This window comes from Megalobrama amblycephala, linkage group LG16 (genome assembly GCF_018812025.1).
Source record: "Megalobrama amblycephala isolate DHTTF-2021 linkage group LG16, ASM1881202v1, whole genome shotgun sequence".
Classification (NCBI taxonomy): domain Eukaryota; kingdom Metazoa; phylum Chordata; class Actinopteri; order Cypriniformes; family Xenocyprididae; genus Megalobrama; species Megalobrama amblycephala.
This window is the reverse complement of record NC_063059.1, coordinates 11,356,460-11,372,207: the sequence shown is the minus strand read 5'-3', so window position 1 is coordinate 11,372,207 and position 15,748 is coordinate 11,356,460. Positions and strand designations below refer to the sequence as shown.

At 37.2% G+C, this 15,748-nt stretch overlaps 2 protein-coding genes across 2 annotated transcripts in view; both read left to right on the top strand.

Moving 5' to 3' along the window:
• The window catches only part of ano7 (anoctamin 7), a 33,837-nt gene extending 31,244 nt beyond the window's left edge, over window positions 1-2,593 (top strand). Inside the window, 3 exon segments of the mRNA XM_048161492.1 lie at window positions 1,443-1,533; window positions 2,026-2,145; window positions 2,293-2,593. Coding sequence (XP_048017449.1) covers window positions 1,443-1,533; window positions 2,026-2,145; window positions 2,293-2,427 — 346 coding nt within the window. The 3' untranslated portion in view covers window positions 2,428-2,593.
• Window positions 2,594-5,748: 3,155 nt separating this feature from the next.
• Window positions 5,749-15,477, top strand: rnf168 (ring finger protein 168). The gene is given in 8 exon segments (XM_048160393.1): window positions 5,749-5,901; window positions 6,512-6,917; window positions 6,998-7,068; window positions 10,613-10,783; window positions 11,099-11,193; window positions 11,328-11,403; window positions 14,466-14,633; window positions 14,635-15,477. Coding segments are annotated over 7 exon segments (1,422 nt in total). The 5' UTR covers window positions 5,749-5,901; window positions 6,512-6,583; the 3' UTR covers window positions 15,142-15,477.
• Window positions 15,478-15,748: the final 271 nt, after the last annotated feature.

The following is a 15,748-nucleotide window of genomic DNA, read 5'->3' as shown; positions in this document are numbered from 1 at the left end:
TATCATTCTCCTTTTTTTCCAATCCCGGCTGGTTCTACCCAGTTCTGAATCTCCAGTATCCCCGCTGGTTCTCCCAGTTCTGAATCTCCTGTTTACCCGCTGGTTCCATCCAGCCTTGAATCTCCTGTTTCCCCGCTGGTTCCGTCCAGCACTGAATCTTCTGTTTCCCTACTGGTTCAGTCCAGCCCAAAAATCTCCAGTTTCTTCGATGGTTCCACCCAGTCCTGAATCTCCAGTTTTCCCGCTGGTTCCTTCCAGCCCTGAATCTCCAGTGTCTTCGCTGATGCCGCCCAGTCCTGAATGTCCTGTTTCCCTTCTGGTTCCGCCTAATCTTGAATCTTCAGTTTCCCCGCAGGTTCTGTTCAGCCCTGAATCTTCAGTTTCTCTGCTGGTTCCGCCCAGTCCTGAATCTCCTGTTTCCCTGCTGGTTCCATCCTGCCCTGAATCTGCTGTTTCCTTGCTGGTTCCTCCCAGTCCTGAATCTCTGGTTTCCCCGCTGTTTCCGCCCAGTCCTGAATCTCCGGTTTCCCTGCTGGTTATGCCCAGTCTTGAATCTCTGGTTTCTCCACTGGTTACGTCCAGCCTTGAATCAGCCCTGAGGAGGATCCCCTGGCTCTAAATCCAGACGCAGTACCCATCACTCCACCATGACCTGTCGACTTGTCGGCTCTGCCTTGGCTCCTTCCTCCCTCGGCTCCACCGGAAACCTTCAGCCTTACGACTCCACCGGGCTCCCTCATCCTACAGACTCTGCCTTGGTCAGATGTCGCCCTGCCAGCACCACCTTCTCCCCAGCTCCACCATCGTCCTTAGTCTTCAGTTTTCTACATTCCACCTCAGATGCTCGTCGCCATAGCTCCACCTGAGTCTCCATCTTCAGTGACTAAGTCTCCATCGGCCATCCCCAGGGTGGAGCCTGCCAAGTCGACACCATGGCTCCTCCCTCCATGGACTGTTTTTGTTTTCCTTTTCCATGCCATCCTCCCTATTCTGATGAAATCTTTATAGTGTGTGGTCACACCTTCTGGGAAGGGGAGCTTCTGCTAGAGTAATATTATGTTTTATTGTGTCTTTTCCCTGTGACCTAGTTTTCCTGTGTTTGATTAGTCAGTTTGTTCACCTGTTGTATCAGTAATTATCTCATTAGTTCCTTTTGTTAGCTCCATGTATTTATACCCTGTGTTCTCCAACATTATCCATCTGTTCTCGTTTATATTACATTGTGTGTTTTAGATTAACCCCTCTGTTCTCCTGATCTCCTGAGTTTTGTCATTAAAGACGTTATATTGATGCTCCTTCATCTTTGTGCGTTTATACACAACGAACCTCTGACAGTATGAATGTTTCTGTATTTAAATCTGTGTTCTATTAATATTTGAATACATAAGCCATTATGAGTGTTATTTAAGTGTTACTTTTATTTATTTATTTATTTATTTTAGATATCGAGGCCTCAGGGATGAGAAAGGACAGTACACACAAGATTACTTTCACCTGCTGGCCATACGACTGAGTTTCGTCATTATATTCGAGGTGCACAGTCTGGTACTAGTTTGACCAAACATAATTTTGTAAACTTTGCACATACACTTGTTCTGATAATTATGGAAGCTTGTTTCCGCCACTGAATAAAAAATAAAAAAGGTAATTCCGAATTTTTATCTTGCAATTTTGGCTTTTTTTCTCTCAGAATTGCGTGATAAAAACTTGATATAAATATATAAAGTTGTGATATAGACTCGCAATTGCGTGTTATAATGTCAGAATTGCATGATATAAACTCAATTGTGAGAAACAAATGACGAGATAATTGCGACTTTTTATCTCACAATTGCAAGTATCACACAATTCGACATAATATCACAACTCAGAATCACAAATCAGAATTGTGAAATGTAAACTCGTAATTGTGAAATAAAAAGTCATGAAAAGTTTTGGCGGAAACAAGCTTCCATATTATGGCGATATAGATGATTATAAAATGAAAACTGAACACAATTTTTAATGTTGACGATGGGTTCACAGCATGTTGTACTCCTGATTGGACGTATTATTGACTGGATGGTGCCAGATATTCCAGAGGAGGTGGAAATTAAGATCAAAAGAGAGCATTACATGGCCAAAGAGGCACTGGCTGAGAATCAGGTGACTTCTACATAGACTCAAAGTTGTTACGAAATAATGAATTAGAATTAATATAATAATACTTAATTATATGTTGATTTCTCATTGAATTTAAAAATTGTGTGGAACTACTGTTTTCACTGTTCTCATATTGACCTTTTCCTTCAGTCTTTGAGTAAAAGTGTTCTGGAGGAGGTGGAGAGGCAAACGTTCGAGCTGCGACGAAGAATACAGATTCCTACAAACAGTATCTCCTCTTCCTTTAGTCTATCTCCTGAACATGAGGACAAACCTCCACCCTGACCATCTGATATTTGACACTTTTTTATAAGTCAGGCTGGTGACTCTACAGTGAATAGATGTTGCCTATTGATTGTCAATGGCATTACATTGACCATTTCATGATGAACTATCAGAACATAATTTCCTAATTTTAATGCTGTCCTAAATAAAATACATGAGGAACAAATACGGTAGTGTGTCTTGCATTATATTTTGAAAACAGTATGCTGAATGTGTGTACAGTGCCCTCCAGAAATGTTGGCACCCTTGGTAAATATGAGCAAAGGCGGATGTGAAAATGAATCTGCATTGTTTATCCTTTTGGTCTTTCATTAAAAAAAATACAAAATTCTAACCTTTCATCGAAGTAAAACAATTGAAAGTGGGGGGAAATCACATTATGAAATACATTTTTTTCTCCAAAACATTTTGGCCACAATTATTGGCACCACTAGAATTTTTTATGAGTAAAATATCTCTGAAGTATATTCCCATTCATATTTACATTTTTTTTTAGCACACCAGGGTGATCATGAACATGAAATTGTCCAGCCATGACTTCCTGTTCCACAGGAGTATAAACATGAGGAAACACAAAGGCCAAATTCCCGTAATCATTCATCACAATGAGTAAAACCAAAGAATATAGTTCTGATGTGCAGCAAAAGATTTTTGAGCTTCATAAAATAGAAAGTAGCTGTAAGAAAATAGCTAAAGCTTTGAAAATCCCCATTTCCACTATCAGGGCAATAATTAAGAAGTTCCAATCAACTAAAGATGTCACAAATCTGCTTGGAAGAGGACATGTGTCTAAATCGTCCTAATGCACGGTGAGGAGGAGAGTTGAGTTGCAGAGATTAGTTGAGTCTTGAGTCTCAGAAAGCCTAAAATTTATCAAACAGCACCTACATCCCCACAAGTTGTTTAGGAGTGTTTCAAGAAAAATCCTCTGCTCTCATCCAGAAACAATCTTCAGCATATTCAGTTGTCAGACACGACTGGAACTTCAAACAGGACCGGCTTCTATGGTCAGATGAAACTAAAAAAAAAAGAGCTTTTTGGCAGCAAACCCACCAGATGGGTTTGGTGCACACATGGATAAAAAGTACCCCACGCCCACGGTTAAATATACTGCTGGATCTTTAATGTTGTGGGCCTATTTTTCTGCTGGAGGTCCTGGACATCTTGTTCAGATACATGGTATCATGGATTCTACCAAATATCAACATAAAAAATCAAAACCTGACCGCTTCTGCTAGAAATTCAATAATAGGCTGTGGTTGGATCTTCCATCAGGACAATGATCCAAAACAAACATCAAAAACAACAAAAAAATGTGTCACTGAGCACAAAATGAAGCTTCTGCCATGGCCATCTCAGTCCACTGACCTGAACCCTAAAGAGAATGAGTGGAGTGAACTGAAGAGAAGAAACACCAACATGGAGCTGGGAATCTGAAGGATCTGGAGAGATTCTGCATGAAGGAATAGTCTCTTATCTCTTGTCAGGTGTTCTCCAAACTCATCAGGCATTATAGGTGAAGACTCAGAGCTGCTATCTTAGCAAAAGGAGGTTGCAATAATTGGGTGCCAATAATAAAGTATCTCAGGGATGACGTGTTTTTGTAGGCCAACTCAGAAGTTAGTGGCACACGGGTTCCCTCGATCGAAAGCCTATGCATTTTTCCTGTAGACTATAAATAAATAGTCTAAATAATCTCTGTGTTTAACAAAGGGTTGAGACACTTACATGTTTTGTCTATCAAGAAAATCTTTGCAAGTTAACACAACATTTATACATTTTGAATCCTAAATAAAGTCGTCAGATATAAAAAGCTAACAGTAGGCTATAAACAGACTACAGCACATCATGGTCACGGATCAACATCACCACCACCAAGCTTCCTCAAACTATATTTAAAAAACAACTTTATTTATAAACATGCTTGCTGATTATGATCTGTGCTGTTATGAATACTTATCCACTTTTTCATGAGAAATGCTGTCCAAATGTCCTGTTTGTCATGATGACGTCTAAAGTCAAAAATCACAAGTGGCTTATAACTGGTTTGTTTTATGTCATAGATCAAAACGTGAAAATATTTAGAGGCTTTGTTAACCACAGACCTTATTTCAGGCGATTTATCAAAAACCCATAGACTTTAGGGCGATGGAACCGAAAGTCCTAAAATCCTAACTCGCTTCCGGGTTTTGCCTACAAAAACGTCATCTCTGAGGTACATATTGTGGCCAACGTAAACTAGAGAAAAACATTTATTTCATAATGTGATTTCCCCCCATTACTTCAATGAAAGGTTCGAATTTTGTGATTTTTTTTTAATGAAAGATCAAAAGGATAAACAATGCAGATTAATTTTCACAGCCACCTTTGCTCATATTTACTAAGGGTGCCAATTTTAGTGGAGGGCACTGTATGTGTGTGTGGATAGATAGATAGATAGATAGATAGATAGATAGATAGATAGATAGATAGATAGATAGTGGATTATTACATCTATTTCATAATAAAAGAAAAACACAAAAGGATATATTCATTATTTTTCATTACAATCATAGTATACATATAGGCATTTTCATATAGCTACATAATTGAAATTGTAATAAACCTGTAATAAAAAAAGAATAGAAGAAAAATGGAAGAAAATCATTATTGATGTAAGCTAAACCCTTTTGGCTATTCAAAAAGAGACCAAATCTAAATGAAACAAAATGGCATGATGCACTATTTTACACAATCAAAAGTATGAACTTTCCCGTGACTAGTGAAGTATACTTTTAGTGCATAGTGTGTGAACTGGGACACATCCGTTCACATTTCACTGATGTGTGTAACAGTAGTTCCCTCTGCTGGTCACAGGATCAGAACGAGAATCATTTCAACATTGTCAACATTTTTTTTTTTTTTTTTGATGATGATATAGTCTTCTATAGTTGTCTATTAATTTTAGAAAAGCCTATTATATCTATCCATCTGGTAACAAGCTAACTAGCACAGGTTTTCAGTCTTTTAGATGCCATCGACCCCCTAATAGGATCTTCCTAGTGCAATTTAAAAGGTTGTGCAAACGAATATTATGAATATGCATACAAATTATTTAGGAAAATATTCTATTTTGTTACGTTTTTACGTTTTTCTACTCGCTATGTGCTATACAGATGTATTATTTATTTATTAATGAATCAATTTATTTATTTTAATCAGTTTTTTATTTATTTAATTACATTTATTTAGTTAGTTAGTTAGTTTAATCTTATTTTTGCATTTATTTATTTATTTTTTACATTTTTATACTATTTCTACTTATTCTATTACTATTAATATATGAGTCCCTTGTGGGCCCCGGAACCCAGTTTGAAGTCCATTGTGAAATCGAAGGACTTTTATTTTGAAATGCCAGTCTGTTATTGGCGCTCATGGCTTCACATGTGTGAGTAGTAGGGCGCAAAAAATTCCCGGGACTGCGGGGCCTAGTCAGTAAGTAAGCAAATAAGTGTGAATTGTAATATTTGTAATTGTTTTTTGACATTCGCATTGATGAACCATATAACAACAGAGATGTTACGTACTTCAAACAATATAAAGGTGTACTTCAATTTTGCCCTCACAATAATCACTCCCACTGCTGGAAAGTTGCTAATTACTCTAGCATTCAGATGCGGGTTAGCATAAGAACTTGTTTAAAATAAACCTCAGTTCATTCTGAAAAATATATTTTATTAACAGCCTTTTTGGACGTCTCGTGTTAAAATTCACACATGTTAATGTTGCTAATGACGAACACTTAACTGATAAACAATAAAACTATAGTGATGTGCAGGTTTGCAGACACTTGCTGAAGAATTGATTATTTGTTGATATGAATAAGCAGTTCATATATAGATATTTACATTCGATTTAATGTTTTCTAATGCAGGAGGTTTCAGCCTTTAGAGACCCATGAAAACTGAAAATGTTTTGTATATTTTCTCCATACAAAATCTGCTGTATTTTGGTGGTGGAGGAAACCCTGGATCTAATGTAGTACATTTCTGGGTAATAATACTATGTTTTAGATCAGCCTTTCAGTTGTTGTTTTGTCTTTCAGCTGGCTGTCATATGCTGCAGTAGAAGCTGAGAGAGAGTCGTCATTTATTGACACAGAGAGTCCGGCCGCAGAATGCCGCCTGTGTCTGAAATGGACACGGGTCCCGTTGAAGAAAGCTCCGGGGGTCTTGAACGTTCAGACTGTCTTTGTCCGGTCTGTCTGGACATATTCCTGGAGCCGGTCACTCTGCCTTGCACACACACGTTCTGCAAACCCTGCTTTCTGGAAACCGTGGACAAGTCCAACATGTGCTGTCCGCTTTGCCGGAAACGTGTGTCCACTTGGGCACGACTCAACAGCCGGAACAAGACCTTGGTCAACATGGAGCTGTGGAGACGCATACAGGACGCTTTCCCCACTCAGTGCGAGCGGAGAGTGCAGGGAATTGATGATTGTGATGATGCTGGTATGGAGCACAGCTTGACTGAAGCAGTATGTGCCTAATAACTGTATCATGGTAATGCATGTTGCTTTTTTTTCCTCCAGTGCTGATATCGAGACCTCGAGTATGTCAGCCAGGAGAGCTGAGAAAAGAGTATGAGGACCAGATCAGCAAGGTGAGAGATTCATGATGGTGGTGGATTTTTAGCCAGCAGTCAATGAAACAACAGGTGGGCCTCATGAATGCACATTGCAGACAGCAATCCCATGTTTACATGGGTTGTATTGTTGTTCTGCAAACACAATAGTTTTTGTTTGTGTGTCCAGTCCTGCTCCGAGCACAATGCTGCATCCCAACATTGCTGCAGTGGACGATCTGAGATTTTTTTTCCATGCACATAATATGTATAGTTGTTTATAGCCATATAATTAGCATTAAGATTTGTTGTTATTATTATTACTACTAGTGTTATTGGGGGGCCAATGATATTGATATATCGGCCGATATTCTTTATGTGTATATTATAGGGCTGCGACGGTTCAAATTACTCACCGTTCAGTTTTTATCACGGTTTTATGGTTACGGTTTCAGTATGGTTTGGTATGTGCTATGGTCAGGGAAAAAAGGACAACTGTCAAATAAAGATAATAAGAACAAATAATAAAACTTCAAGCAACAGCAGGTATATCAGGTCTCTAATAGTAGTTTTCAGGTACAGAAAATGAATAAAATAATCAAATATAAAATAACACTGCATATTATCTTCACTGTATTAAAGGTGCCATCGAATGAAAAATTGAATTTACCTCGGCATAGTTGAATAACGAGTTCAGTACATGGAAATGACATGTTGTTAATGTACTGTTAAATGTGATTAAAGTTACCATTGTTTCTTACTGTATTCACAGAGAAAAGAGTCATCGCTATTTACATTTTTAAAACACTTACAGTCTGTATAATCCATAAACACAACTTCATTCTTTATAAATCTCTCCAACAGTGTGTAATGTTAGCTTTAGCCACGGAGCACTATCAAACTCATTCAGAATCAAATGTAAACATCCAAATAAATACCATACTTACATGATCCGAAGTATGCATGCAGCATGCATGACGAACACTTTGTAAAGATCCATTTTGAGGGTTATATTAGCTGTGTGAACTTTGTTTATGCTGGTTAAGGCAGTCGAGAGCTCGGGGGCAGGGGAGCGGGAGATTTAAAGGGGCCGCAAGCTGAATCGGTGCATATGTAATTATGGCTCAAAATAGGCAGATAAAAAAATTAATAAAAAAAAAAATTATGATGTATTTTGAGCTGAAACTTCACAGACACATTCAGGGGACACCTTAGACTTATATTACATCTTTTGAAAAGTGGTTCTAGGGCACCTTTAAATAAAGATTAATCATCATTGAAGTTACAAAAGCTATTCAGTCAGGAGCAATGAGTGATTTCTTTGACATTTGTTGTTTGATTAACATTCAAAATAGAGTAAATCATCTTTTAAAGTAACTTGGTGCTTCAAAATATGATTGTATATGATTACATCGTTACGCCACTTGGCAGCAAGTGACTGTTAAGAAATGTATTTCTCATTGAATTATTCAAGAGATTTGTTCAGAACTGCTGATTCATTTAATAATGAAATAAGTGAAGTATTTATGAGTGAGTCACTGAATCATTCATTCAAACTGATTTAAAAAAAAAAATAAATCATTCAGATTAAACATTTTAAATAGACTGCAGAAAGTCTACTAAATTACATGTTATTGTTTCAGCTGTGTGTTCAGAATCGTAGGAGAATCGTGATCTCTGTTTAAAGGTGTCCTAGAACTTTTTACAAGATGTAATATAAGTCTAAGGTCTCCCCTGAATGTGTCTGTGAAGTTTCAGCTCAAAATACCCCATAGATTTTTTTTTATTCATTTTTTTTAACTGCCTATTTTGGGGCATCATTATAAATGAGACGATTCAGGGCTACTGGCCCTTTAATTCTCGTGCTCCACACCCCAAGAGCTCGCGCTTGCCTTGAACAGTGCATAAACAAAGTTTACACAGCTAATATAACCCTCAAATGGATCTTTACAAAGTGTTCGGCATGTATGCGTCGGATTATGTGAGTATTGTATACTGTTATATTGTTTACATTTGATTCTGAATGAATTTGAGGCTGTGCTCCGTGGCTAACGGCTAATGCTACACTGTTGGAGAGATTTATAAAGAATGAAGTTGTGTTTATGAATTATACAGACTGCAAGTGTTTAATAATGAAAATAGTGACGGCTCCGTGAATACAGTAAGAAACGATGGTAACTTTAACCACATTTAACAGTACATTAGCAACATGGTAACGAAACATTTAGAAAGACAATTTACAAATATCACTAAAAATAACATGTCATCATGAATCATGTCAGTTATTATTGCTCCATCTGCCATTTTTCGCTATTGTCCTTGCTTGCTTACCTAGTCTGATGATTCAGCTGTGCACAGATCCAGACGTTAATACTGGCTGCCCTTGTCTAATGCCTCTCATAATGTTGGGAACATGGGCTGGCATATGCAAATATTGGGGGCGTACATATTAATGATCCTGACTGTTACATAACAGTCGGTGTTATGTTGAGATTGGCCTGTTCTTCGGAGGTCTTTTAAACAAATGAGATTTACACAAGGAGGAGGAAACAATGGAGTTTGAAACTCACTGTATGTCATTTCCATGTACTGAACTCTTGTTATTTAACTATGCCAAGATAAATTCAATTTTTCATTCGAGGGCACCTTTAAGACAAAAAACAAAAAATCGTGCAGAGTCATGCAGCTCTAGCGTATACACTTCAAAACCGTGTTTTTGTTTTAAATCACTAATCATCCACACTAGCATTTTTAAGCATTTTCCAAAAGATGCTTATCCACACTGAAACATTACAAATGCTTAGATCACCTTACTGCGCATACGTGAAACGCAATAAACGTAGCAGACGTAAAGTTCATCTGGCACAATCATTTTATTAGCAAAATATCCCACCACTCACTGTTGCGTCCAGGTCGCACTCAAAATCATATGGTCTAAAACACCTTTGTCATCATGTTTTGCATTGCAGGAATGCAATAAGAATATTCTGCAATGGAACATTTATCTTTAGAAACACTAAAGTTAATATCAGGAACAGCAATGCAGGTATTACCATAGATATTGTATGTACAATATGCATCACATTACTGAACATGCATTGTTTTCGATCACCTCCGTTTTCACAGTCCATGCTACTTTGCCAAAACAGCGTTTTCAAATGTATCCATTTGGTATAGTGTTTTCAAAAAGCTTCATTGACAAAAACAGTCTCAGTGTGGGTGGAAGATGAAAACTGAGAGAAAAAGATTTTAAATGAAAATGTACTAGTGTGGACAAAGCCTATGAAAGTCTGTACTGTCACTTTTGATTAATTAATGCATCCTTGCTGAATAAAGAATTGATTTAAAACAAAATCTCACTGACCCCAAACTTTTCAATAGTACTGTCCATTTGAAGTCTTATTTAAAATATTAATAGCATTTTTTTTTTTTTTTTTTTTGTAATATGATTTCATGATGTTTTTTTTTTTTTTTTTCTTGTAATGACATGGTCAATTTTAGTGCAAATCAGAACAGAATTTGTTTTTGGTGTTTTGTTGTTGTGAAGAGTGGCTTTCATCATCTCATCTCTTGTTTTGAATAGCTTGTGGAGGAGAAGCGAGCTCTGGAGGAAGCCGAGCGGAGAGCCAGCGAGGAGTACATTCAGCGCCTGCTGGCTGAGGAGGAGGAGCGTATGGCGGAGGAGAGGAGGAGGCAGGAAGAGCAACAGCTGGAGAATGATGAGAAACTGGCCAGACTGCTCAGCCAAGAACTGGTGAGGTCACACATCAGAGACCGTGAGCCAAAATCAGTGACATGCACGGTCATAAAAGTGTGGCTCCTCTCTTTTTGGACGGACTGAAATCCCTAAAACTGTTTGTCAAGATTGTTTTAATAACATGTCAAAACAACAATAAAATCTGACAGCAGACATTTGGACCGTCTGAGCATAACAGGAAGACGTAAATAATCTCATTCTGTCTTCCTAAAGCATTGACTGCATTTGTCAAGCTCAGCCTTAAGCATTGTTAAGTAAAGCTCAGCAAAACTTTTTGGGGATGATTAATGCTGTTTTGTGCTGTTTGTGCAGAATTCAGGACCAATCTCTGAGTCGCCATGGAACGTCAAACCTACTGATGCTACGCCGGCTAAGAAAACAAAACCAAATATGGGGGATATTGAGAAGTGAGTACCTGCTGTTGAGCCCCAGTATATCGGTAACATAACTCATCTTTTCAGGTCTGGTTATTGTTGAAAGTTTTGAAAGACCATAAAGAGAGAGGGTTTTTTCTAATGCACTGCATTCTCTTACATGTCAGGTTTTTGCGTCCAGTGTCTCATAAACAGCCGAGCGGTTCTGACAGCAGCCCAAACTCCACTCTGATGGCTAATAAGGTGATTTTGATGATGCTTTGATTCTCTCCTCCTCTTATAAATGAAATCATTACAAAGGAAATAAACTGAAATTAATTTTAAAAGTGATGATAAAAATAAAACGCATTGATTTAATTACTTATCAAATAAATAATGTTGTCTTTGAGATCATACATGCCACATGCATGTGGAACAAAAGCTTCATTCATTTGTAGTTATCAGTTGTAATTTATTTGATTTTTAAATGTTAAACATCTAAAGAAACATCTAAAGTTTTTTGGGAACACTTTACCTAAAGCTTTAATGTATAATGCAGTATAAAGGTACTCATAATGCACATTATAATGCATTATATATTTTAACAAATAATTGTAACCAGAGTTAAAATGCATTAAAATAATTGCAGATTCTGAAATTGGTCGTTTGTCGTGTAAAGGGTTAGTTCACCCAACAAAGAAAATTATGTCATCATTTACTCACCCTCAGGTTGTTCCAAACCTACATAAATGTATTTTGTTCTGTTGAACACAAAGGAAGACATTTTGAAGAATGTGGGAAACTTTTTTTCTACTATGGAAGCCTGGTTATAAACTTTCTTCAAAATATCTTCCTTTGAGTTCAACAGATCAAAGAAATTTATACAGCTTTGGAACAAATTGAGGGTGAGTAAATGACCGAATTTTCATTTTTGGGTGAACTCTCCCTTTAATGCATTGTACTTTCTAAAGCTGTGTTCAGTGAATAGATAAGTATTATAATGTAATAAAACTGGTTACTATTACACATGAGACCATACAATTCGTTATAAGCTGTATTAAAAGGCATAATTAATGTGTTAAAAATACTTTTATAATGCTTTTTTTGTGAAAGACATTGAGTCATGTTTTCTGTAAGGTTTTTTTTTTTTTTTTTTTTACAATTTTAATACCAAATTAATAACAGTTTTTCTCTAAAATACAGCTTATGAAAAAAGACCAAATTAAATGTTGGGGAAAGTCCTGTTATATCTGTTATAACATTATTGAGAAGTATGCATTTATTTAATAAAAAAACAAAAAAAACAAAACGGTAATATTGTGAAATATTGTATTAGCTTAAGATAACTGTTTTTTGTTTAAATGTTTTAAAATGTAATTTATTCCTGTGATCAAAGCTGAATTTTCAGCAGCATTACTCCAGTCTTCAGTGTCACATCACATGATCCTTCAGAAATCATTCTAATGTGCTGATTTGCTGCTCAAGAAACATTTCTTCTTATTATGAATGTTGAAAACCGTTAAGAGTAGGGGTTAATATGTGCTTATACTAGAGGTCGACTGATTTTACCGATAGTGATAACTAGGTTGGACCATACTTGCCATTAACCGATTAATCAACCGATATCTTTTAAATTGGATACTGGATAAAAAAACAAAAACTTAACACAAATATATAATTATGAATATATTAATTATATTAATAAATATTGAAATAAATAAAAGACATGTATTAGTAAATGTTGAAATTAACAAACTAACCATGAACCATGAACAATACTTTTACAGCATTTATTAATCTTAGTTAATGTTACAAATGGAATCATATTGTAAAGTGTTACCATTTCATATAAATCCAAACAGTCATGCTTAAAGGGTTAGTTCACCCAAAAATGAAATTTCTATCATTAAGTACTCGCCCTCATGTCGTTCTACACGACCTTTGTTCATCTTCAGAACACAAATTAAGATATTTTTGATGAAATACAAGGGTATCTGATCCACACATAGGCAGCAACGTCATTGCACCTTTTGATGTCCAGAAAGGTAGTTAAAAACATGGTTAAAATAGTTAACTTGACTATAAATCAAATTATAAAGTGACGAGAATACTTTTTGTGTGCAAAAACAAAAATAACAACTTTATTCACCAATTTGAACTGTTGTCATACATAGTTTACTCAGTGAAGGCTTCCTTGTTTATGTCCATATGCCATCAATTTGGCCGGATCCTGTGGCAGAATCACATGCTTGCATCATGCTGCTCATGTGTTCAGCTTCGGCCAATACTGAGTTGTTCAGACATAAACAAGGAAGCCTGCACTGTGTTCACTACGTATCCGGTTCAAATTGTTGAATAAAGTCATTATTTTGTATATTTGTTTTTATATGTGGATCAGATACCCTCGGATTTCATCAAAAATATCTTAATTTGTGTTCCGAAGATGAACGAAGGTGTGGAACGACATGAGCGTGAGTCATTAATGACAGGATTTTCTTTTTTGCGTGAACTAACCCTTTAAAAATGGTCATCTTTAAATATTATTTGTTTATATTTTCTGTCTGCTGGATAAATATTATTATCAGATGCATGTCACTAGCTTTAAATATGCAACTTCGCCGGCTAATGTATGCATAAGTGACCAGCTAAATTTAAACTAATGCACACTCGTTTACATTAGTCACGTCATTGTTTTAACCGCTTGAGGTACTACTAATGTTAGCACACTCTCAGCCTTGATGGCAAACATAGGCTACGGCTGATCTTTTGTCAGCAAATGAATTACTTTGTAATGATATGACGTGTTCTGTATTTATACCGTCTCACTGTCGGTGTTTTAAATGAGCAAATTGCGCATCTGAAGTGTCAGAGCTCTCCGTGCAGAGCGCAGCCTCGTGTGTCAAAATAAACATGAGGTATCAGTGATTCCGCCTCTAGAGGTCGCTCTCGTACTGTATGATGACAGCAGAGCCTTCTCAGCTACTCCAGCATTGGACGCAACCCGGCAACAACTATCGGCATGGATTTTTGCTGATAACCAATTGTTCCAACCAATCAATTATCGTGCCGATTATTCGGCAAAACCGATGAATCAGTCGACCTTTTTTTTTTTCAGGACTCTCTGATGGAAAGAAAGTTCAAATGAACAGCATTTATTTGAAACCAAAATCTTTTGTAACATTATACTGTCACTTCTTGAAAAAAGTCTTACTTGATCCAAAACTTTTTGTACAGTGGTGTATATGAAAAATTCATGCATGTTTGGTGGAAGATAAAACATAGTTGCATAGTTTAATTTTAAAGATGATAAATGTTCCATTTTTCAGGAGAACATTCTTAGCCCTCCAAAACCCCTCACAGCACCATCTGTGGAGGACACAGTCAAACAGATCGTGCCTGTGCTGGACTACAACGGGAAACCCTCCACCTCCAACTTCAATCCCAGCTGCTCAGAATACACTTTTGTTTTTAACAGTCCTAACAGCAGCTCTTCGAAAAGGAAAGAGTTCAGAGATAGAGCTTCTGAGCGAAGCCGACCTACACACTAAGAGGCCTTGTGCTGCTCCGCAGTGTGACTCTCCTTCAGCCAACAGCCCTTTCCTGTCTGAAATGGCATGGGACGAGGAGACCGCACGGAGCCGCTGGCAGCAGGAAGAAGAGGACCGAAGATTGGCGATGCGACTTCAGAGGGAGCTGAACCGTGAAAACATTGTGGACCGCAGGAAGGGTTCAGCCGGTAGCTATCAGCTCAGGCAAAAAAACACTCCGGCTTCCACAAGTACAAACCCAGATGTGGAGAGTACGAAAAAGAACATTAGTACGTCACGGTCGACTGCGAGGAGCAGCACGGGACGCAGGGACGACGGGAAAACTGAAAAGAGACTGACTGGAACAGTGGGATCGCCCCCTGCATCTTCTCCTTCAACGACGGTCCCGACTAGCTTGAAGAAGGGGGCGAAGCAGACCACCCTTACTGAGATGTTCCCCAACTTGGGCAGCTGAATGATCCTCTGCTGCTTTGATCTGGTTCCTCAAACACCCCTCAGACTTGAAACAGATGTTAGTAGTTGCCGCGCTGCTACTAAAGAACGCCGTGTAGCCGTGTTCCGTTATCTTGTTCGGTTTCTGCTCATATCATATGTTGCTAATACTCCTTCAGTGCCTTTCCAGAGAGGTCCATACTGTAAAGTCATGATAGTTTTGGAATGGTTTTCATTTTATAAGCGTTTATAAAGTCATGACTAGCTTAGAGTTTGAAAAGGTGTGAATGCTGCAGAAGAAAGTCTTTTTGTAAGCATTTTCACTTTGATTAAATAAAGAAAAGATTACTTTACAGAATTTTGTTGCTGTTGTCTGGTTATTTGACAAGTGAAAAGCTAAATGCAAGGGCCTAGATTATTTATTAGTTATACATAAATGAAACCCATAAGATTTCTGCAGTCAAAAAGTCAATTTATTTACACACACATACACACACACACACACATTATATATATATGTGTATATATATATATATATACACAGTACAGTCCAAAAGTTTGGAACCACTAAGATTTTTAATGTTTTTAAAAGAAGTTTCATCTGCTCACCAAGGCTACATTTATTTAAT